This window comes from Aquarana catesbeiana, linkage group LG02 (assembly GCF_042186555.1).
Source record: "Aquarana catesbeiana isolate 2022-GZ linkage group LG02, ASM4218655v1, whole genome shotgun sequence".
Taxonomy (NCBI): domain Eukaryota; kingdom Metazoa; phylum Chordata; class Amphibia; order Anura; family Ranidae; genus Aquarana; species Aquarana catesbeiana.
In genome coordinates, this window is record NC_133325.1 from 382476010 (window position 1) to 382500138 (window position 24129).

Sequence of the window (24129 nt, forward strand, 5' to 3'; positions counted from 1 at the left end):
CTGACAACTCATGAGGCCCCCGGGCAATAGGGGATCATGGGGCCCCCTTTGTCCCCACCCACACACAAGCCACACCCTCACAAACCCCCACGTATATATTACACTACTACATTACATGCATTGGTCACAGAATTTCTCTACTGTATGTTCAAAATAAATGCTTAAAGAGTTGAGAAAATAAAGAAAAATAAACTCACATTAACCACGTACATTTATTATGGGGCTGCGTCTCCTGTGAGCAGAATCATGTACAGGTACTTGATTCTGCACTTGTGGGTCTGCGTGCTGCATCTGCGTGCTGTTTGACCCACTGCCGCTGTGATTGGACACACCGATGATCGTTTCCAACAGAGGCAGAACGATGGTCTGCCGATGTAAACAAGTCCCCAGAGAGCCCCCCCACTTACATCAGGGTCCCCAGAGAACCTCCTCTTACATCAGGGTCCCCAGAGAACCTCCTCTTACATCAGGGTCCCCAGAGAACCTCCTCTTACATCAGGGTCCCCAGAGAACCTCCTCTTACATCAGGGTCCCCAGAGAACCTCCTCTTACATCAGGGTCCCCAGAGAGCCCCCTCCTTACATCAGGGTCCACAGAGAGCCCCCGACCCCCCCCTTACATTAGGGTCCCCAGAGAGACCCCCCTTACTTCAGGGTCCCCAGAGAGACCCCCCTTACATCAGGGTCCCCAGAGAGCCCCCCCTTACATCAGGGTCCCCAGAGAGCCCCCCCTTACATCAGGGTCCCCAGAGAGCCCCCCCTTACATCAGGGTCCCCAGAGAGCCTCCCCTTACATCAGGGTCCCCAGAGAGCCTCCCCTTACATCAGGGTCCCCAGAGAGCCTCCCCTTACATCAGGGTCTCCCCCAGAGAGCCTCCCCTTACATCAGGGTCTCCCCCAGAGAGCCTCCCCATACATCAAGGTCCCCAGAGAGACCCCCCATACATCAAGGTCCCCAGAGAGACCCCCCATACATCAAGGTCCCCAGAGAGCCCCCCCATACATCAAGGTCCCCAGAGAGCCCCCCCATACATCAAGGTCCCCAGAGCCCCCCCATACATCAGGGTCCCCAGAGAGCCCCCCCATAGATCTGGGTCCCCAGAGAGCCCCCTCCATAGATCTGGGTCCCAAGAGAGCCCCCCCATAGATCTGGGTCCCCAGAGAGCCCCCCCCATAGATCTGGGTCCCCAGAGAGCCCCCCCCCCATAGATCTGGGTCCCCAGAGAGCCCCCCCATAGATCTGGGTCCCCAGAGAGCCCCCCATAGATCTGGGTCCCCAGAGAGCCCCCCATAGATCTGGGTCCCCAGAGAGCCCCCCATAGATCTGGGTCCCCAGAGAGCCCCCCCATAGATCTGGGTCCCCAGAGAGCCCCCCCCCTTAGATCTGGGTCCCCAGAGAGCCCCCCATAGATCTGGGTCCCCAGAGAGCCCCCCCATAGATCTGGGTCCCCAGAGAGCCCCCCATAGATCTGGGTCCCCAGAGAGCCCCCCCTTAGATCTGGGTCCCCAGACTTAAACCACCCCAGAGGTTCCCCTGTACTTGGCTGTGCACCTCCAACCCCCAGCACAGGGGGAGGTTGCGATCGGCAGCTCTATGGTGCCTGTGGACCGCGGGATCTCGCTGGGGCTTGTAGTTCTCTTCCTGATTCTGTACAGTGGAGAGGGGAGGGGCCTCTGACCCGGGCAGCAGTCGGCAACAGTGTACAAACAGAGCAAGTCACTTGTACACTGAAGAGTGAGCTGCCTGGGTCAGAGTCCCCTTCTCCCTCCACTGTATAGACTCTGAAGGAGAAATACAAGCCCCAGGGAGATGTCGCGAGCACCATAGAGCTGCCGATCGCCACCTCCCACTCCCCCCACTGCATCCCAAACTGAAAGCTAGAGGTGCAGGGGGGAGATGTTGTGTCTTGGGCCCCCCCACAGCAGCAGAACGGCTCCACCGCAGCACTGCCAGCAGCATACCCCTAGATCTGACGAGCATCTCTTAGGAGCTTCTCACGGGCCCACTACTGACCGAGGCCCCTCGGTCGGCGTCCGAATGCCCGAATGGTCAGTCCACCCCTGACAGTGTATTAGCTGGAAGCAGGATAAGCTTCTTTAAAGAGAAGGGTTTTCAGGGATCGTCTAAAGATGGATAGATTAGGGGACAGTCGAACAGTTCCAAAGGATGGGAGAAGCTCTGGAGAAATCCTGTAGGCGAGCATGGGACGAGGTGACAAGGGAGCGGCTTGGTTGGTATTTTGAGACTAGGTTAGTGATGTAGCTGGGGGCAGAGTTGTGGACAGCTTTGTACATTATTGTTAGTACATAGAATTTTATTTGTTGGGTGAGTGAAGGCCAGTGCAGGGATTGGCAGAGAGGGGTGGAGGACACTGAACGGTTGGTAAGGTGGATGAGTCTTGCAGCGGCATTCATTATGGACTGAAGGGGGATAGTGTATGTGAAGGTAATCCAATGAGGAGTGAGTTGCAGTAGTCGAGGCGAGAGATGACCACGGAGTGAATTAGAAGCTTGGTGGTGGCATTAGTTAAAAAGTTGCGTATTCTAGAAATGTTGTGGAGGCTAAGGCTGCATGATTTGGACAGGGGTTGGATGTGGACCTGAAAGGACAGTCCAAAGTCTAGGGTTACCCCTAGCACCCTGGCATGTGGGTACGGACTGATAGTTGTGCCATTGATCTTGACAGAGAAGTCAGGGGAAGGGGCACGTGGGGGAGGAAATATTATGAGCTCGGTTTTAGATAGATTCAGTTTGAGGAAGTGGTGTGACATCCAGGCTGATATGTCTGTTGGGGTGAGCTGAGGGGCAGAGAGTTAGATTTGGGTGGCATCAGCATATAAATGGTAGTGGAAGCCATGGGAGGCTATCCGTTGACCCAGGGAGGATGTGTAGATCGAGAATAGTAGAGATCCAAGGACAGAACCTTGGGCGACCCTAACGGTAAGAGGTGTTGGAGAGGAGGAAGTAGAATTGTAAGTGACACTGAAGGTGCGGTGAGATAGGTAAGATTCGAACCAACGGAGAGCACAGCCATGGATACCAAGCAAATTGATATTTATTCAAATACAAAAAAAAAATTACTATCTTGGCAACAAATTAAGGCTCTATAATATTAATTCAGCTATACCGTATATATATACCGTATATATATATATATATATATATATATATATATTCAGCTATACCATATATATATATATATATATATATATATATATATATATATATATATATATATATATACACATACACACACACACAGTGGGGACGGAAAGTATTCAGACCCCCTTAAATTTTTCACTCTTTGTTATATTGCAGCCATTTGCTAAAATCATTTAGGTTCATGTTTTTTTTTCCTCATTAATGTTCACACAGCACCCCATATTGACAGAAAAACACAGAATTGTTGACATTTTTGCAGATTTATTAAAAAAGAAAAACTGAAATATCACATGGTCCTAAGTATTCAGACCCTTTGCTGTGGCACTCATATATTTAACTAGGTGCTGTCCATTTCTTCTGATCATCCTTGAGATGGTTCTACGCCTTCATTTGAGTCCAGCTGTGTTTGATTATACTGATTGGACTTGCTTAGGAAAGCCACACACCTGTCTATATAAGACCTTACAGCTCACAGTGCATGTCAGAACAAATAAGAATCATGAGGTCAAAGGAACTGCCTGAAGAGCTCGGAGACAGAATTGTGGCAAGGCACAGATCTGGCCAAGGTTACAAAAAAATTTCTGCTTCACTTAAGGTTCTTAAGAGCACAGTGGCCTGCATAATTCTTAAATGGAAGACGTTTGGGACGACCAGAACCCTTCCTAGAGCTGGCCGTCCGGCCAAACTGAGCTATCAGGGGAGAAGAGCCTTGGTGAGAGAGGTAAAGAAGAACCCAAAGATCACTGTGGCAGAGCTCCAGAGATGCAGTTGGGAGATGGGAAAAAGTTGTAGAAAGTCAACCATCACTGCAGCCCTCCACCAGTCGGGGCTTTAAGGCAGAGTGGCCCGACGGAAGCCTCTCCTCAGTGCAAGACACATGAAAGCCCACATGTAGTTTGCTAAAAAACACCTGAAGGACTCCAAGATGGTGAGAAATAAGAATCTTTGGTCTGATGAGACCAAGATAGAACTTTTTGGCCTTAATTCTAAGCGGTATGCGTGGAGAAAACCAGGCACTGCTCATCACCTGTCCAATACAGTCCCAATAGTGAAGCATGGTGGTGGCAGCATCATGTTGTGGGGGTGTTTTTCAGCTGCAGGGACAGGACGACTGGTTGCAATCGAGGGAAAGATGAATGCGGCCAAGTACAGGGATATCCTGGACGAAAACCTTCTCCAGAGTGCTCAGGACCTCAGATTGGGCTGAAGGTTTACCTTCCAACAAGACAATGACCCTAAGCACACAGCTAAAATAACAAAGGAGTGGCTTCACAACAGCTCCATGACTGTTCTTGAATGGCCCAGCTAGAGCCCTGACTTAAACCCAACTGAGCATCTCTGGAGAGACCTAAAAATGGCTGTCCACCAACGTTTACCATCTAACCTGACAGAACCGTAGAGGATCTGCAAGCAGGAATGGCAGAGGATCCCCAAATCCAGGTGTGAAAAACTTGTTGCATATTTCCCAAAAAGACTCATGGGTGTATTAAATCAAAGGGTGCTTCTACTAAATACTGAGCAAAGGGTCTCAATACTTATGACCATGTGATATTTCAGTTTTTCTTTTTTAATAAATCTGCAAAAACGTCAACAATTCTGTGTTTTTCTGTCAATATGGGGTGCTGTGTGTACATTAATGAGGAAAAAAAAATGAACTTAAATGATTTTAGCAAATGGCTGCAATATAACAGTGAAAAATTTTAGGGGGTCTGAATACTTTCCGTCCCCACTGTGTATATATATATATATATATATATATATATATATATAATATAATATATATTTTTTTTTTTTTAGAACAGGGGTTAAACGTATATAGTAAACACGCATAGTTTAAATCATATACTGTAGGCCTTCTATTGCAACGTTTATTGTACATAGAAGTTAAAAAGCACCTTCAACCCAAACTCCCTCCTCCTTTTGTACTTAAACCATGTAGGTTTATTACATCATGTACAGAACTGGGACTATACTGTATTTTCTCTGCACACTTCCTAAGATGCATTCACTTCATCAGGAGAATATAGATGATGGTAATATTTATGTTACAAAGTAGGCCTATAGAAAAAGAAGCTTCCTTTTTTGCAGCAGAGCAGTGTATAGCATCCAAGGACACCATATTTAGGGGGAACCAAAGAAGGTATAAAATAGTAGGACCACAGAAGATGAGTTATCTGTCATTTCAATATTCTAATATGCTATCAAAGCCATGTGTCAATAATCATATACTGGACACCATTGTGCATAGCACCACCTCAAGGAAAGTCTTACAGAGAAATTGGAACTTTAAGATCCCAATCCTGCTTGTCAAAAATTGTTCCAAAACCATCCTCATACCCCAAGCTGTATTAGATAGATATCAGAAGGAGAGGCTACATGTTCTCCTATAGTGTACCTATCGGCTCTTTACAACGGCTTTGAGTTCCTGGAGCCATTAGATCACCTGTAGGCTGCCATTGCCCCTCCGATGTCTGCACTCCTTCCTTTCTCTTGCAGCAGCCGCCCCTCACTGACACAGGGGTTCTAATTTAAAAAACAGAGCTTCTATGTACAGGTTATGCAGGCTAGGTAGGAGAAGGGGGTAGGGGGCGTTTTTTGTTTTGTTTTTAATAGTTATTTTTAGCCGTATTTTCCACTTTGAGACTAGTGAATCACTATAATAAGAATAGTTTTAAAAAGATGTCTCTAATATCTACATTAAATGTCAATATTTTCCTTGATTCTAAACTAAAAATAACACTTTTATTTTAAACCCAGAATGCATGCAACTTAAATCTTTCAATAATTGGCATGTGATAATTATGGTAATGTAGGGGATTGTTGTGGTTTGTGCCATCAGTTTATTTTTCATGATCTGTCCAGCCAGGGAGATGTCCCTTCATTCCTGTCCCAAAGGCACAATGGGAATTTGGAGGACATTAGGAGAATTCACTCTGACAGTTGTCCCTATTACAGGTATCCCATTTGGAGGATTTACCTTCTCTTCTGTTGACAACTGTGAAAGTTTGATTTCCCATCACTTTCTGTCTTGGGGACATTAGTCACCAGGACAAATGAAGAATGTCAATCTCCCCCCCAGTGGGGACACAGCTTTAAAAAAAAAAAAAAAATCTGACAGGTTCTAATCCCCTTTGGCCTATTAATACACTTTATTTGTATGTATGGCTAGCAAGTGAAAAAGCGTCTACACTTTTCTCAGATTTCCAGTAAAATATTTCTAAAGAATTTGAGTATTCTTTGGAGAAATCATCCTGTTAGACATGACTGGAAAAGAGGTTTATTTTAGATTTACTGTTCTGCTTGTCTTCTTAAAATATTTTTCTGTCACTGTTGGCAAAATGATCTCCAGTTAGCAGCAGTGATCCGCACCAATGTTGGCATGTTATGAAAGTGCGATCTTGTTACTATACTTGTGTAGGCTTAAAGACAATAATTTCCTGGGTAAATGATTAAATTCACTGTAGATAAAGAAAACATTCCTACTGTGGTGTTTAACCACTAGCTTCCTAAGCCAATTCTGACTATTCTGTTATACATATAAAAATCGGTATTTTTTTTTGCTAGAAAATTACTTAGAACCCCCAAACATTATATTATAATTTTTTAAGCAGAGGCCCTAAAGAATAAAATGGTGGGTGTTGCAATTTTATATGTCACATGGTAGTTGCGCTACGGTTTTTCAAGCTCAAACATTTTGGAAAAACTACACTTTAATGAATTTTATTGAAAACATACACAATATAATACCCGATATTTTGGTCCAATATAAAAGATGATGTTACACTGAGGAAATAGATACCAAACATTTCACGCTTTAAAATTGTGCACGCCCGTGAAGCGGTGACAAACTACGGTACTTTAAATTATCCATAGGTAAAGCTTTTAAAGCCTTTACAGCTTACCAGTTTAGAGTTACACAGGAGATCTGGTGTTAGATCATAGCTGTCACTTGGACATTCACAGCGATACCTCACATATGTGGTGCGATCACTGTTTACATATGAGTGTGGGAGGGACCCGTACGTTCACCTTTGCATGTAAGCATGGGGGGACCAGGGCACTTTTAAAAAGTGTTTTGGATTATTTCCTTTCTTATTTTTACACTGTACCTTTTTAATTTTTTATTTCTTTTTTGTTCACCTTTATAGCTTTCACAAGGGATGTTGTAATAGCATAGGTAGTGGCAGGTTCTCTTTATGGAGAGATCTGGGCTTTCCTTTGACCTCCAAAGCATTAGATCAAACCAAGATCGCTTTGATCTGCTGCTTCACAAACAAATTGAAAATGGGAGTGATGAAATTCTTGTTTCTTCTGGGTTTTGACATCGCATATTGGGAGGAACAACATCAGTTCTTCTCATTGTTTCCTGGGGAGCCAATGCTGCTGGTTACATCCTTCCTGGGCTCCCCGATCGAATGGGAGAGCCCAGTAATGGTGGCGATGGGAGCCTCTTGTGCCGCCTATGAAAGTAATCCAGCAGCTGTATAGCCACTAGGATTATTTTATGATGTAGGGAAACGGTCACTGTAAAAAATTATACCGGGATCATGTTTGTAGCCTCAACCATGATCCCAGTATAACCATCTAATATTATATATATATATATATATATATATATATATATATATATATATATATATATATATATATACATATATATACATACACATACATATATACACATATATACATACATACGCCGGTATGGATGTGGTTAAAGAAAACCTGTGCTTTGTCCATGCAGGGAAAAGCAATATGATTACTTTAATGCTCCTTTTCACAGCAGCACATTTTTTCTTTCTCTTTTCCTTATTTATAATGGAGAGTGAATATTACTATTCTCTTTGTTTAAAACCTCTAGGTTTGTCCACACTTTTTAACACTCTTCATTGATTTTATTAGTGCTCTGTTAGCTTGTGAGTCCTACAACCCCACATACACTATGTTGTCGAAAGTATTGGGACACCTGCCTTTACACGCACATGAGCTTTAATGGCATCCCAGTCTTAGTCCGTAGGGTTCAATATTGAGTTGGCCCACCCTTTGCAGCTATAACAGCTTCAACTCTTCTGGGAAGGCTGTCCACAAGGTTTAGGAGTGTGTTTATAGGAATGTTTGCCCATTCTTCCAGAAGCGCATTTGTTAGGTCAGGCACTGATGTTGGACGAGAAGGCCTGGCTCGCAGTCTCCACTCTAATTCATCCAAAAGGTGTTCTATCGGGTTGAGCTCAGGATATTCTTGCTTTGTGCACTGCTGCGCAGTCATGTTAGAACAGAAAGGGGCCATCCCCAAACTGTTCCCACAAAGTTGGGAGCATTAAATTGTCCAAAATGTCTTGGTATGCTGACGCCTTAAGAGTTCTCTTCACTGGAACTAAGGGGCCAAGCCCAACCCCTGAAGAACAACCCCACATCATAATCCCCCTCCACCAAATGATTTGGACCAGTGCACAAAGCAAGGTCCATAAAGACATGGGTAAGCGAGTTTGGCGTGGAGAAACTTGACTGGCCTGCACAGAGGCCTGATCTCAACCCGATAGAACATCTTTGGGATGATTTAGAGCGGAGACTGTGAGCCAGACCTTCTCATCCACATCAGTGCCTGACCTCACAAATGCGCTTCTGGAAGAATGGTCAAACACACACACTCTTAAACCTTGTGGATAGTAAACTGTTTACTATTCTTCAGTTTGTGAATGAACAGGAAGCTCTGTAGAGAGCTATTCCTGTTCATTCATTCTATACAGTTAGGGCAATAGAGATTGAGAAATGTGTCCTCAATCCTCTTTCTCTGTCTCAAAAGTAAGACACCATGGGTCTGTTTGGACCCCTAATATTTAACCAAAGCCCCCCAATAGGGCTGCTAAAAAAAATTGTAAAAAAATAATGAAAAAACTAAAAATAATAATAATTATTATTTTTACCAATCACAGCTGACCACAGCGTGTAACCAGGAAGTGCCGGTAAATGGCTTTCCTTTGTTCACGCTGACAGGAGAGCCGATCAGCAGCTCTCCTGTCAGAGGGGAAGTCTGCGCTGATAATCAGTGCATTGATTATCAGCTCTGCCCCCATCAGTGGTGCCCACCACATCTGCCAATCACTGCCCATCAGCTGCTAGTCAGTGACCAACAAAGTGCCAATCAGTGCCCATCAGTAATGCCTTTCAGTACCTCATCATCGGTGCTGCCCATCAGTGCCATCTATTAGTGCCCATCAGTGCCACGTATTAATGCCCATCAGTGCCACGTATTAATGCCCATCAGTGCCGCCTATAGGTGCCCATCAATTCTACATATTAGTGCCTCCTCATCAGTGCAGCCTCATCAGTGCCCGTCAGGGAAGGACAAACTTTTATAACAGAAACAAAGAAAAACTTTTTTTTTTTTTTTTCAACAATGTCGGTTTTATGGTTTGTTAAGCAAAAAATAAAATCCTTAGTGATCAAATACCACCAAAAGATAACTCTATTTGTGGGAAGGAAATTATAAATATTTAGTTTGAGTACAGTGTTGCATGAACGCACAATTGTCATTCAAAGTTTGACAGTGCTGAAAATTGGCCTGGGCAGGAAGGGGTGAAAGTGCCCAGTATTGAAGTGGTTAAGTCTAGGCTGAACACAAGTCTGGCCCTTGCTTAAAGAGGAACTGCAGTCTGCTCACATAATTTGTAACATCTTTGCCATTCTGAAGCTTCCCTCCAACCACTTTACATATTATTTTATATATACTGTGATTCTGTACTTGCCAAATATGCTGCAGAATAATAATTTTAAGAAAAATCTCCTTTTTCCTTTATAAAGCCTTGTGTATGTTTTGCATACAATGTGATGCTCTGTACCTTGTTATCTACCTTATGTACAATCCTCACGTTATTGGTTGGCATGCATACTTTTTACCTCTGCAATGTACAGGAATTTTTTTTCTCCTTGCCAATAAAAAAAGTTTGGATTAAAAAAAAAATATATATATGCTGCAGAAATCTCCCTCCACTGAGTCTGGCTGCATCCATTTTCACTGTGGGCAGCTGAAACTGCTGCCTGTTCACTTCCTGGATTTACACAGAGGCACACCTCCAACTCTGCAGCTCTCAATGGCCCACTTATGACTCAGCCTCCCTCCCTTCCTGGCAAACTCTCATGAGAGTAAGAGAGAGAGCTGTGTATGATGTCATAAGCCTAGGCTTTTTACCAGACAAGAAACATGAAGTGGGCTGTATAAGGTATTTACTGGCAGAAAAAAAATGTTTTACTATCCAAAGTTAAAACAACAAGGACAGAAGATTTAATAGATGTAATCACGATTCCCTTTCCTTCCATTTACTGTAGTGTTTGTTTTTCTATCCATAGCATATATATACCCTGAAAAATCAGCATCCTTATTTGGGATTTCACCTGTAAAGTATGTAGGCTGCCATTTCTAGAAAGAATTGAAGCATTTTAATTTGCATGACAATCAGGCACTAGAATTCTCCGAATATAGTTAGTGGTAATCCGTACAGGTTTTCTCTAAAGTGCATCTGTGACCATTCTGGCTTTAGATAAATGTGGGGTTGATAGTATAGCCACCTTGTGAAGTCTCCTACAGAGAGTATGAGTGAGTGTGATGGGCATCCTTATTGGCCAATGGGAAGGTGAGGAGGACAGAAAAGTCGGGATTACACAGTTACCATATTATAATACAGAACCCCAGAGCTCAAAGTAAATGGTGCACTTTGCTGGATGCCCAGGGCTCTACAATCCACACTGCTAGCTGTTATCATGCATCTGTACATGAGCAGCATTTTTGGCAGATACACGATTATGTCTAATGGGTACTATACACTATTTTTCAAAATGAGATCATAAAATAATCGGCTACTTTACAGTGAGTGGTATGTCCAGATTTTGGCCATACAGGAGAGAACTTCTGATCACCATTTAATGCTACTGCTGCTATTAAAGCAAATATGCTATGTTCATGATCAGTGCCATGATGGAAATGAACACAGGAAATAATGTCCTCCGTAGACTGCAAGTAATTAGTGGAAGTCTGCTTTCAGATGTTTCCCTGATGGGCTCTCGGCACTGTTGTAGGAAACCTGCTTTTTAGAACATCTGCTTGTTTCTCTGAATTTCTAGATTGCTTTATATAGTGTACATTTTCTGCTGGTCAGCACTGGGCTTCAAAGTCAAATGTAGAATTACTTTAAACATATTATGAGGCCATAAAGAGTGCATACATTGATCGCTTTTTACATGTGTGCATGAAGTACAGCTTGCTTTAATAAAGCATCCTGTGTAGATTTTACATTTAATAAGAAGCCTTTACAATGAAGAGCTTTAGGAAATTATGTAAGCTTAAAAAGGAAGCAATCCTTTGATTGCAACATTTTCTATTTTATACATACACCGTAAAATAGAAAAACGTTTGCTTTAAGCGAACTACAAAGTAATATAAAAGTATATCTGTCTTCTTAATTTATTTAGTCTATTTTTTTTACATCTCTGTTCACTCGTGTATATTCATGGTCAGCTGAACAACATTTACTGTATACGTAGAATGGTTTTCGTTAGTATTGGGACCTGCAAAAATGTACCAGTTAGGCTGGGTTCACACTGGTTTTGCCGGCATCGAATTTGCATGACAGGAGGTTAGGACCGGCGCTCTATGGAGCTGGTCCACATATCTTCGAGGCGGTTGCGGAGTGGCTTGGCTCTGAAACAGAGAACAGGGACTCACCGGACCCCTGCTGTGAGCCGCATCCATCGGCAGTGTGAACTCAGTCTTATGCCCCGTAAACACAATAGAATTTTCCGAAAAGGAATGTTCGATGTGAGCTTGTTGTCGGAAATTCCGACCGTGTGTAGGCTGCATCAGACTTTTTCCGTCGGAATTTCCGACAAACAAAAGTTGAGATCTGGATCTCAAATTTTCCGAAAACAAAATCCGTTGTCAGAAATTCCAATCGTGTGTACACAATTCCGACGCACAATAGTCCATACACACTCGGAATCAAGCAGAAGAGCCGCACTGGCTATTGAACTTTGTTTTTCTCGGCTCGTTGTACGTGTTTTACGCCATCGCGTGTTTGACGTTCAGAATTTCTGACAACATTTGTGTGACCGTGTGTATGCAAGACAAGTTTGAGCCAACATCCGTCGGAAATAAATCAAGGATTTTGTTGCCGGAAAATCCTATTGTGTGTACGCGGCATTAGACTTGTTTCTTCAGTGTGTGTCAATGTCCAGACTAATGATGTAGTGCAATATTTTGACACCACATGCTTTTTTATGAACTGAAATAGCAAGACTAAGAGGCCATACTGAATGAAAAAATAGGGTTGCGCCGATGCTGAGTATTTTCACGAGTACTTGTAAAATTGCTCTGATACCCAAAACCGATACCTTTGCGGTGCAATTGAGCCCATACAAAATTAATGGGCTCAAATCACACTGCAAAAAAAAGCATGCGATTTGAATAGGAATGCAATGTAATTCCTGTCTGAATTGCATGTGTGAGCCCAGGCTTGTCACAGTGATTCAGCCTGGGTTCACACAGGAGTGGTAGGGAAAACCGCATGCAATTCGGATAAGAATCACACCACATTCCTGTTCAAATCACATGCGTTTCTTTGCAGTGTGATTTCGGCCCATTTATTTTGTATGGGCTCAAATCGCACGGAAAGGTATCGGTACTCGGTATCGGTGAGTACTTGACAGAAAGTATTGGTACTTATACTCGCCAGTAACAAAAATGGTTTTGGTGGAACCTGGTCATGGATGACTTTTTTTTTTTTTTTCAATCAGTCATTGGGCTGAGGAGAGGAATCATCTTGGCCAGGACATTGGACCCTTACAGTGGGACTCTCTGCTGTCAGAATACACTGATCATTGCCTGCAGCTGGCTGATTGAGAAAAATTCCCCAACAAGCCTGTTCAATTGACATCTATCAAAAAGACATGGGCACACTAGGGTTGCCACCTCATCCCTTTAAAACAGAACACATATTGATTACAGGGGTTCTGTGGCTGATTGAGGTGGTAATTAAACTCACTTGGTGCCTTATCTGCATTAACTTAGCCTCAGGACCTGTGTAATTTATGTGTTTGGGTTTAAAGGGATGAGGTGGCAACCTTAGGGCACACGTGAATTGGGATTTGACTGGCGCCTGCTGAACCCGATCCAATTTTGATCCATCTATGCCCATCTTAACAGATTCTTCCTTCCACACAAAGGAGGTGTATGAAGGAATCCCCTCCCCCCACTGGGACATTGTACTCTGACAGTAGCACCTGCAGCTGTACCAGAATACACTGATCAGCAGCTGCATCCCATTCAGAATTAAAAGTTGTGGCAACCCATGCTTTAAAACACGCTACCACAGTTTATTGTGAATGGCACCCCAACATACTGTGCAGTAGAGCCCAACGCCCACAGTGCACCAGAAAGTATACAACACACATTTTTTTATTGGTTGTGGTGCATTGGCAGCCCATTTATAATGAATGGACTGCCTTAACGCAACACATGTTAATGCATGCCAGAATGCATGTTGACACATTTGCATTAACGTACTGTAACGGAACATTGAAGTGTGAATGGGACCTCAATGTTTTATTTACCAGACCAAAAAGGAGCAGATAAGGTTTACATACACTTTAGGCCCCTTTCACACGATCGGACCGTTCAGGTCCCCCTGTCAGTTTTGACGGCGGACCTGAACGGGCGATCCATGTTAGCCTATGGAGCGTCGGATGTCAGCGGAGACATGTCCGCTGACATCCGACCCCGTCCGATCCGCTAAAAGCAGACGGATGGCTCTACGTCCAGATCCGTCGCTATCGGATCGGGTGAGATCTGACGAAAACGGACACGCTGTCCGTTTTCGTCCGATCCCTCCATAGGCGGCAGCGGCGCCTGACAAGCCCCTCCCCGCTCAGTGAGCAGAGAGGGACCTGTCATCCGCCAGCTCAGCGGAGATCAACGGACAGATCTCCCGCTGAGCCGGCGGACCGAGGCGGGCTCCGTAGAAACGGAGTCCGCCTCATGTGAAAGGGGCCTTAACCTCAAGCCTCTCAGGTCAATTCTGCAACAATGGGAGATATATTATTGACACATTTTGCTTAGGTAAAGTCTATGTGCAGATATATTATTTAACATCCTCTACAACCCTGTCCTCAGGGCCCACTAACAGGCCAGGTTTGCAAGATAACTGAAATACTTCACAGGTGATATAATTTGCTCCTCAGTGATTGCAATATTCTAGTCCGCATCTCCCCAAGGTAATACATAAAACCTGGCCTGTTAGTGGGCCCTGAGGACAGGGTTGATGACCACTGTTCTACATAGTCTACCCCCCCCCCTTCAATGTATCATTAATGCCAGACTCATCCACCTTGCCATTCTCTCTGTGCCTGCTACTCCTCTGTCAATCCCTCCACTGGCTTCCGCTCATCCAGCAAATTAAATTCAAAATACTAACAACTTACAAAGCCATCCACAATTTAGCCCCCAGCTACATCACTAGCCTAGTCTCAAAATACAAACCTAATCTTTCTATTTGTTCCTCTTAAGACCCCCTGCTTTCTAGCTCCTCATCACCTCCTGCCATGCTTGCCTTGAGGACTTTTACAGAGCCTCTCCAATCCTATGGAACTCCTTACCCCAATCTGTCCAATTATCTCCTACTCTATTAGCTTTTAGACGATCCCTGAAAACCCTTCTCTTCAGAGCAGCCTATCCTACCCACCCCTAACTGTATTTTCATTTTCTCCATCAGCTCATCCCCCACAGTTATTACCTTTCGTTTCCACTTGACCCTCCCTTCTAGATTGTAAGCTCTAATGAGCAGGGCTTATGATCCCTCCTGTGTTTTGTAAGTGTACTGTCTGCCCCATGTTGTAAAGCGCTGTGCAAACTGTTGGCGCTATATAAACCCTGTAAAATAATAATAAGCCTGAAAACTATTGAATTATACTTCGAAATTACAGATGTTTTCAAAATTAATATTTAGCGGGTTACAATTTCTGACATACTAAAGCATGTGAAACAGTTTAATACATGTTACATGCTGTTCTGTTTTTTACATTTGTTTGATGACATTTCTTTTTTCATTTCTTGTTTAGGGCCTGAAAAGAAGTGAACAAAGTGCAATGCTTGAGCTGTTTCGACAGCGACTTCCAACACCTCCTTCTGGTTCTGAAAACAGTTCTGTCGGTCTGCAGACTCCGACGCCTGAGCAAGAGTCGTCACGCATCCGAAAACTGGAAAAACTCATCAAGAAGCGGCTTTAAACCAAGCACCGTGACCTGTGGACTCCACAGTGGCCGGTTTAGCTGTATTGCTAGCAAATCTGCTGTAAACACTCTGACAGCCACCCTATTATGCTGTCACATCCCTTCTAATTGATCATTTTAAGTGTCACTGGAGTAGGATTTGAGCCAAAGAATGCCGATTGGAACTGACTAAACAGTATGACTTTGTCTCTGTCTAGACAGAACATATCTAGATCAGTCTTTCCCTCAAGCACGGTAAAAACACTGCGAGGGAGTATGCGGTCATGCAGGATTGTTCCTCCTGCTTTTTCGGTTTGGTTTTGCCCAAGGCTTGTATGCAAGTACATAGCTTTGCGTCCAGTCTATTTAGGGAGACACTTCTGTTCCTGCTGTGTCTAACCACTGAAACACATTGCAAGCATAGCAGGTTCTAGCAACTTATGTTAAAGTGGTATTGCTTTCCGTTCTACATCCAGCTGTTACATGAAAACAATGTGACAGCCTTGACACCTGATTCCGCTCAATGCCAGCAAGTTTCATTAAGTGTTAACAGGTTTATGCTGTACAAATAATGGAGCTTTGCTTAGACCAATACATTGGGTGGATTGTTCAGAAAGAATCTTGGCCGGCCTGTTTAAACTTAAATAGCTCTTAGTTAATTGATGAAGTTAGATGAAAGCTAGATACTTAACGTGCATAATCATATTTTGTCTCTTTGCAGCCATGAACCTATAAGATTAGACACAGATATTGTGTGTGTGTGTACTGGCAATATGCATCCTCCCCTCTCCCACCATCCCCTTCCTTGTTTTATATTGTAGTACAAACTCCTGAGACATATGATAGTGTTAGATTTATGAGATTATGGTGCCTTGTTATGCCTAGAACACACGATAAGAAAATCAGAGGAAAAATACTATTTTCAGAGCGATCCTCCAATCATCTGTTCATTAGTACACAGCTTTCAAGAGCTGGTCACCACAGTTCATGTGAAAATACCTGAAGGGACTAACATAAAAAATGTTCCCATATGATTACAGAACCAACGTTTTTTTGTGTAATTAGTGTGATATTTGTATGAAAAAGAATTGTGTGACCAAGACCGCACATGCTCGGAAATAAAAGAATATATTACAATATAAAATACATTACATCACTTCCGAAGTTGTATTCTGTAGTACGAGAAGTTTATTCACTTTAGTATATGGTTTTCAATATGGGACTAGTATGCAAAAAAAAAAAATCAGACGGTCATTCGTTCGATATTCTTATCGTGTGTATGCTTATCGAGGTAGCTATACACAAAGCAGACTGTTCCAGTGCAATTATACAACAATTTCCGGGATATAATTAAAAGAGACGTTTGGGTTTGTTTTGTTTTTTCAAAATCACACTTACCTAGGTGGAAGCAGCATCAGTTCCCCGCCGGCTTTAAGACTAAGAACTTAACGATCAAAGACCGCTGATCGCTTGGTTCTCAAAGCCTTGTGAGGAGAGAGCTGGTGACTGTCAGTTACCGCTCTCTGCACTGCCCCCCACGCATACTGGAGCACTAGGCTGTGGAGGGGGCGGGAGCAGCTGGCCGGGTGTCGGTCCAGGGTTGTGGGCGGATCCTGACTTTATTGTCCCGATCTTGCCCAAGCCTGGACCGGCTCTGTGAACTCAGCTGCCTGCTGTCTGCTGAAAATGGGTCACAGGAGTGCAGAGCGAACTGCACTCCTGTGATCCACAGGGGAAGTACAGTCAAACAAGCTTTGGCTGTACTTCTCCTTTAACAGTGCATGACCTATGGAGATTTTATGGGTACTAGTCTCAGTTAATTCAGGGGAGACAATTTTGGTGCAACACTATGCTGCTATACAACTTGAACTTCTACTGTTCAGGGATTGTCACTGCATGGAATACTTTGAATAGTATATGTACATTTTTGATGAATGAGCGATCGCTTATGATCATATAGAAAAGAACCTTCCATGGATGACCAGATAAAAGTTCACAATGACCAGACAGATCATCAACCTGTTAATTTTAACATCTCTGAATTACCCCTTCCTCATCACAATGATTCATCAGCTGCAGCAGCCATAAATCAAATTGTACAATTTCAATGTATTTCATCAAAGTGCTGTTTTTGAAAAAAAGTAACATGCAAACATGTTTCCAAACATATATTAACTCTAATATCACTAAACCGTGCACAACCATATTATTCCAAGCAGTTCTCAAATATGTTGACATCTTGATTAAAAGCATGCATGGCCAACAAGGAGAATATGAAGTATGTGACACTCCAAATGAAAGTTTAAAATGCCACTTTTTCAAACCAAGCTTTGTCTTCTCCATTGCTAGTAGCATATGTAATATACAGTTACATCATACGTTGCTATATCCTTTTTATGTGTTATTACCAATGTTGCTTGACTTGTTAGTTTTACAGTTCTATTTTAACTGGCACACCACCAAGAAGTAGTAGTATTGTAACAGAATATTCACTAAAGATTTGTTGTTCAATTTATAGAAAATAGTCTATCAATCTAAAGGCTGGTACACATGTGCCGAATATCCAATGGTTTTGGCTGGTTCAACGGAAACCAGCCGTCATTTGGCCAGTGTGTACAGCAGCCTGTCTGACAGATTTCAGCCAAACGTCCGGCTTCTGTCGAATGGGCATGCTGGAAAACCAGCAGCCAACCGGCATCCAATCAGTGCTCATGTCCTGGCGGGAGGGGGCAGTCCTGTCAGAACACTACAGCTTAGCCGGGAGATTGCTGTACTAACATGGCTTGTGTTAGTACAGTGACCTGTCAATGTTTTTCTTGTTCAGCCCGCTGGGGCTGAGCTTATAGTGTGTACCTGCATTAATAAGGAAAAAAAGCAATATGCAAATACAGTAATCTGTAATGTGAAATCCGGGTGCTGGGACTTACACTAGATAATGATTGCTCTTTACACTAGATTGAGTTTGCCTGTTGCAATTAATTAATCATAAACTCCTGAATAGATGGTTTCCTACATGGGTAAAATAGGGTGCATACTTTTGCATTACTTTTTTGGGTAACTATGAATACATTTATTTAAGAGGAACATAAAAGGGCTGTATTTATTTAGGGATTATTATGCAGAAATGTGGGATACATTTTTGCACAATAATCCCATTTATTACCATAGCTAAAACGAATCCTTCTAGATTTTGCTCATAAGACCCCTTTCACACTGAGTTGCTTTTCAGGCGCTTTCACGCTAAAAAAAAGCACCTGAAAAGCTCACGAAAACCTATTTCCATTAAAATCAATGATTGCTTTCATACTGGGGCAGTGGGCTGGCAGGGCGGTGAAAAAACACCCCTCTCCATTGAAATTAATGAAAAGCTCTAAAAAAGCACCTGAAAGGGTCTTCAAAAGCACTCAAATGTTTTTACTGGCAGTTTAGAATCTCCTCAATGTGAAAGGGGCCTAAACTGCACATCATAACGGTGTGTTTTCATGTTCAAAGCATTGGGTCAGTGAAAATTGATATTTCAGTTTTCAGTTGATGCTGCAGAGCTAATTCGCCCAAGGATTCTTAAGCAAGTTCACAGGCCTTATATTCATGCTGTGTGCAGTAGAGAAGGTTCTCTCTCTCCATCTCCATGCATTTAGTTTGTCTTGTAATATTGGGAATACAACAGGAAGAGTAAGAACACCTCACACTGGGGGAGATTATCAATCCAGAGGGGGCAGTAAAGCCATGACTTCAGATAGAGCCTCCCAAAGAATGACTTGGCCCTCCAGATTCCATTCATAAGCAAAATACCATCCTCAGATGGGCTAAAAAGGTCTTTCCATTTTGTTTAGAGGGCCTTCGGTGATAATCTGAGAAGGATTATATCTTTGCTGCTACCAAGATGTAGACTTTTTTTGGTGGCATTTTGTATTGGTAAAGAGAAAGCAAAACGGGACTTAACTGAGAAATCTGGAGACTGAAGTAGATTAATGCTCCAGGATGGCCTCTCCCAGGTAGAATCTGGGAGTCAGACCCAGGGCTCATTCAGTAGACCTTAGCTCCAAAACAACTTTATAACAATAAAAAGTACGTTTTTTAAATTGAAAATGTTACAGCATATTGCAATAGATCAGTGGTTTATTCATGCAGACTTATAGGTCCAGTTTTAGAAGTCTGTGAAAAATCTAAAGATGCCCTTTTTACACGTGGTTATGGTCTTAAATCTGGTGTGTGAGGCATGCAACTATTATCAGTTCACTTTTCTTCTATTAAAAAGTAATTTAATACCTCTATTTAATGGATTGTATTAGGTTTGGCCCTGTCTGTTTTATTGAATAATGTAAACTCTCTTGGCTGTGTGCTATATTCATTTCTTTGTACATAAGTGTGCCACTGCTCCACAAGCACTACAATGGTACACCATGTTTTCTAGCTGCTGCAAACCTGTAAATGGATGCCTTAGATGTACATTTTATTTTGCAGAGCTAGTGGAAGGATTAATGTGGAATTGCAGACAATGTTCAGTTATTTGCCTAATAAAACCTATTGAATTTTATTCCAGAGTGGTGATTACTTTTTGATGATGTGCTGTCTGAATCATACTCCTAGTTGTGCAGCTTTCATAGGGTCTTTTTATATGGGTTTCCACTGGCATTTTCAAATACATTGGGGCGGCTTTGCTCTGAAGGTGCTTGTTAAAGTAAAACCCTGTGCCAAGGCTTAGAAATATGCAAATACCTGAATATTCAAACAAACAAAAAAAAAAAAATAACGTTAATCCAAACCTTTACTGACCTCTACAGCTTTAGGCTGGGTTCACACTATCTTCGGATGTGACTCACAGCAGGGGTCCGGTGTGTCCCCGTTCAACGTTTCAGTCCGAATTTGTGGCTGAATTCGGACAACAAACGGACCAAAAGACGCACAGGACTCTTGTGCAAATTCGCTCTGGAGCCCCAGCTAGAGTTGCCACCTCATCCCTTTAAACCAATATGAATTACACAGGTTCTGAGGCTAGTTTAATGCAGATAAGGCACCAAGTGAGTTTAATAACCACCTTAAACCAACCTGTGTAATTAATATGTGTTTGGGTTTAAAGGAATGAGGTGGCAACCCTAGCCCCAGCGGAGACATGTGAGCCGGCTCCATAGAGAGCCGATCAAAATCTCCTGCTATTGCGAATTGAATGTGGAGAACCTGCATCCAATTCGCAATCATATGAACCCAGCCTTAGGTACTCTGGGGGAAATCATCATTGAGTTTAACGTCAGAAGCACTGAAGTGGCTTGAGTTCTCTCAGACAACCCACCCCCTTCTCCCAGGTCACCTGCGTCGTGTTTGAATTAGAGACTGGAATGCTGCTGAGGCACTCCCATGGGAGGAAAGGAAGGTGCGCTGTGGTGTTGGGAGAGGGACTTCAGTGTTTCTGCTGTAGATTTTGAGGTTGAATTGCTCCACAGTGTCTCTAGCTACAGAATTTGTTTTGAATATGGGTTATTTACTGCCTAAGAATATGGAAATACCCAATTGTACATAGCCTGGCTACAGGTTCACTATAAGGGCCCTATTACACAGATACATTTTTCCTGCGTTTTCACCTTGCAAGAAAAATACAGGAAAAATGTTTCCCTTTAAATCCTATGGGACTTTTCACTCCACTGAGCTGCAGTGCGTTTTGAAAAGTCCTGCTTACTGCATCTTTGGTGCGGTTTTGAAAACTGCACCAAAAACGCAGCTTCCCATTCAAATTAATCGAAATCGCAGTAAAAACGCACCCGCGATTTGCATTTTTAGTGCAATTTTGAGACACTTGCCCATTTTTCACAGGTGCAGGCGGCCCAAAAAATGCAGGGGACACGCATCTAAAACACAGAAAAATTGCGGTAAAAATGCATATGCGTTTTTACCATGATTTTGCTGCAAAGCACTGTGAAAGGGGCCTAAAGGGAAAAAAAATACTTAAAACCAATATAAGGGAGCATTTGTATATTTTCCTGTCTCTAAATTGGTGTTAGTTCCTTAAACAAAACAAAAAATACAAAAAAGAAATCTCTCAGGGATAAATATTCATTACAAAGGCTTTATTAATTACCATTAAAATAATGTGCTTCATATTAACTCATACGGTTAGCTTTAAAATAAGACAATGTAGTCTATAGCACATTTACAGCCTGTTTACAACAGCTCATGTTATGTATAGGCGACGCAATGGTTATAACACATTGCGCAGTTTACTTTTTCTTTTTTTTAACTTTATTGAAGTGTCACAAAACAATACTTCAGTCTACTCTATGCACCATAGCACATTGCACTGTGTAGAAGTGCAGACATGCTGCATTCTTACTTGTGACCTCTATCAGTGTCTGTCCGAGCACTGGTTAAAGCTTGTATGAGGAGTTTTCACTCTCCTCTGACTGTCCTATGAGGCTGCATGACACCTGACCCTCTGTCTGGACAGTGCTGATTGGCCCTGTGCTGATCACATGCACCCCCCAAAAAAAAACTCTCTAGCAATACACACCAAACTGAGCATGTGCAGAGTGCCCCCAAGGCTCTGTACTATCAGCAGATGGATTGGGGACAGTGGAAAAAGAGGAGGATCAGAGAAGACAGAATCAAACCGCCTTTTTACACAATGCAGAATATTAACCCCTTAGGTTCCACAGAGTATAACAAGCATGCTTTACTGCATTGACAGACTGATTTTACTTTGGGTTTAGTAACACTTTAACAAACACCAGCACACCTGCAGCTGTAAAAACATTAAACGCGATTTAACAAGGCTTAACGCTGTGTTAAGCCTCGTCTGGCGTTTCTGTCTCTATTCAAAACCAATGGTTCCCTATGGGAGCCCATTGATTTGAATAGAGGTCGTACCAGAAGTCGGATCAGGAGGATCCAACTTGCGGTGTGACTTGTGTGCTGAGAATCTTGAGGAGGGAACCCGGGGAAAATTTTTTTTTTAATTTGCGTGAGGTTCCCCCACCAAGACTATACCAGACCCTTCGGTCTGGTATGGATCTTAAGGGGAACCCCCTAACACCAAAAAAAATGCCGTGGGGGTCCCCCCAAGATCCATACCAGACCCTTATCTGAGCACGCAGCCCGGCAGGTCAGGAAAGGCGGGACAAGCGAGCGCCCCCCCCCCCTCCTGGATCATACCATGCCACATGCCCTCAACATGGGGGGTTGGTGCTTTGGGGCAGGAGGGGCCCTGTGCCCCCCACCCCAAAGCACCTTGTCCCGATGTTGATGAGGACAAGGGCCTCTTCCCGACAACCCTGGCCGTTGGTTGTCGGGGTCTGCGGCGGGGGGCTTATCGGAATCTGGGCGCCCCCTTTAATAAGGGGTCCCCCAGATTCCGGCCCCCCACCCTATGAGTATGAGGTACATTGTACCCCTACCCATTCACCTGGGGAAAAAAGTGTCAATAAAAAAACACACTACACAGGTTTTTAAAGTAATTTATTAGGCAGCTCCGGGGGTCTCTTTCAACTTCTCCACTCTCTCCGGCCTCTTCTCCGCGCTCTCCGGCCTCTTCCCCCACTGTCCGGTGTTTTCTGCCAGGCTCCTCCTCTATCTTCTGTTCTTTTGCCCGCTCTTTTGCTAGCTCTTGCCTGGTCTTTTCCGTTGTCTTCTTCCCTCTTCTCTTCTTCCAATGTTGACTCGACGCTCTCTCCCGCTGTAATGCCATGTGCGCGGTGTGCAATGACTTATATAGGCATGGGGCGGGGTCATCGGGTGATGTCATCTGGTGACCCCGCCCCTTATGACATCACAGTCCCATCATACCCTGGGAAGAAGAGAACAGGGAAGAAGACAACGGAAAAGACCGGGCAAGAGCTAGCAAAAGAGCCGGCAAAAGAACAGAAGATAGCGGAGGAGCCTGGCAGGAGAGGCCGGAGAGCGCAGAGAAGAAGCCGGAGAGAGCGGAGAAGTCAGAAGAGAAGAGAGCCCCCCTGAGCTGCCTAATAAATTACTTTAAAAACCTGTGTAGTGTTTTTTTTTATTGACACTTTTTTCCCCCAGGTGAATGTGTAGGGGTACGATGTACCCCATACTCATTCACATAGGGTGGGGGGCTGGGATCTGGGGGCCCCCTTTTTAAAGGGGGCTCCCGGATTCCGGTAAGCCCCCGCCCGCAGACCCCGACAACCAACGGCCAGGGCTGTCGGGAAGAGGCCCTTGTCCTCAACATGGGGACAAGGAGCTTTTGGGTGGGGTGCCGCAGGGCGCCCCCCTGCCCCAAAGCACCCACCCCCCCATGTTGAGGGCATGCGGCCTGGTATGGTTCAGGAAGGGGGGGACGCTCGCTCGTCCCCACCCCTTTTTTCTGACCGGCCGGGCCTGCGTGCTCGGATAAGGGTCTGGTATGGATTTGGCGGGGACCCCCACGCCGTTTTTTCAGCGTAGGGGTGCCCCTTAAAATCCATACCAGACCGAAGGGACTGGTATGCTCTTGGAGGGGAACCCATGCTGGTTTTTTATTTAAAATTTGGCGTGGAGTTCCTTTACTTTAATTACTTTAAAGGGATCCTGTAGAAATCCTGATCTGGAAGTTGCCATTGCTGGAGTAGTGAATAACCGAAATAATGAAGAAGGGTAAAAATGTAAAACAATGACAGCTCCCATATTTTTATCCCATGTGCCATTTAAAGTGTTACTAAACCCACAACAGTAAAATCAGTGTGTATATGCAATAAAGCATGCTTGTTATACTCACTGTGGAACC

At 43.6% G+C, this 24129-nt stretch overlaps 1 protein-coding gene and 1 long non-coding RNA gene across 2 annotated transcripts in view; one reads left to right on the forward strand and one right to left on the reverse strand.

Annotated features, from left to right (window-relative positions):
* VPS53 (VPS53 subunit of GARP complex) overlaps positions 1-19953 on the forward strand; it is a 270995-nt gene extending 251042 nt beyond the window's left edge. The window contains exon 22 of the mRNA XM_073615146.1: positions 15267-19953. Within this exon, the coding sequence (XP_073471247.1) occupies positions 15267-15434 (168 nt within the window). The 3' untranslated portion in view covers positions 15435-19953. The remainder of the gene's footprint in view (positions 1-15266) is intronic.
* Positions 1-24129, reverse strand: part of LOC141128082 (uncharacterized) — a 178950-nt gene that overhangs the window by 86799 nt on the left and 68022 nt on the right. The gene's annotated exons all lie outside the window — the stretch shown is intronic.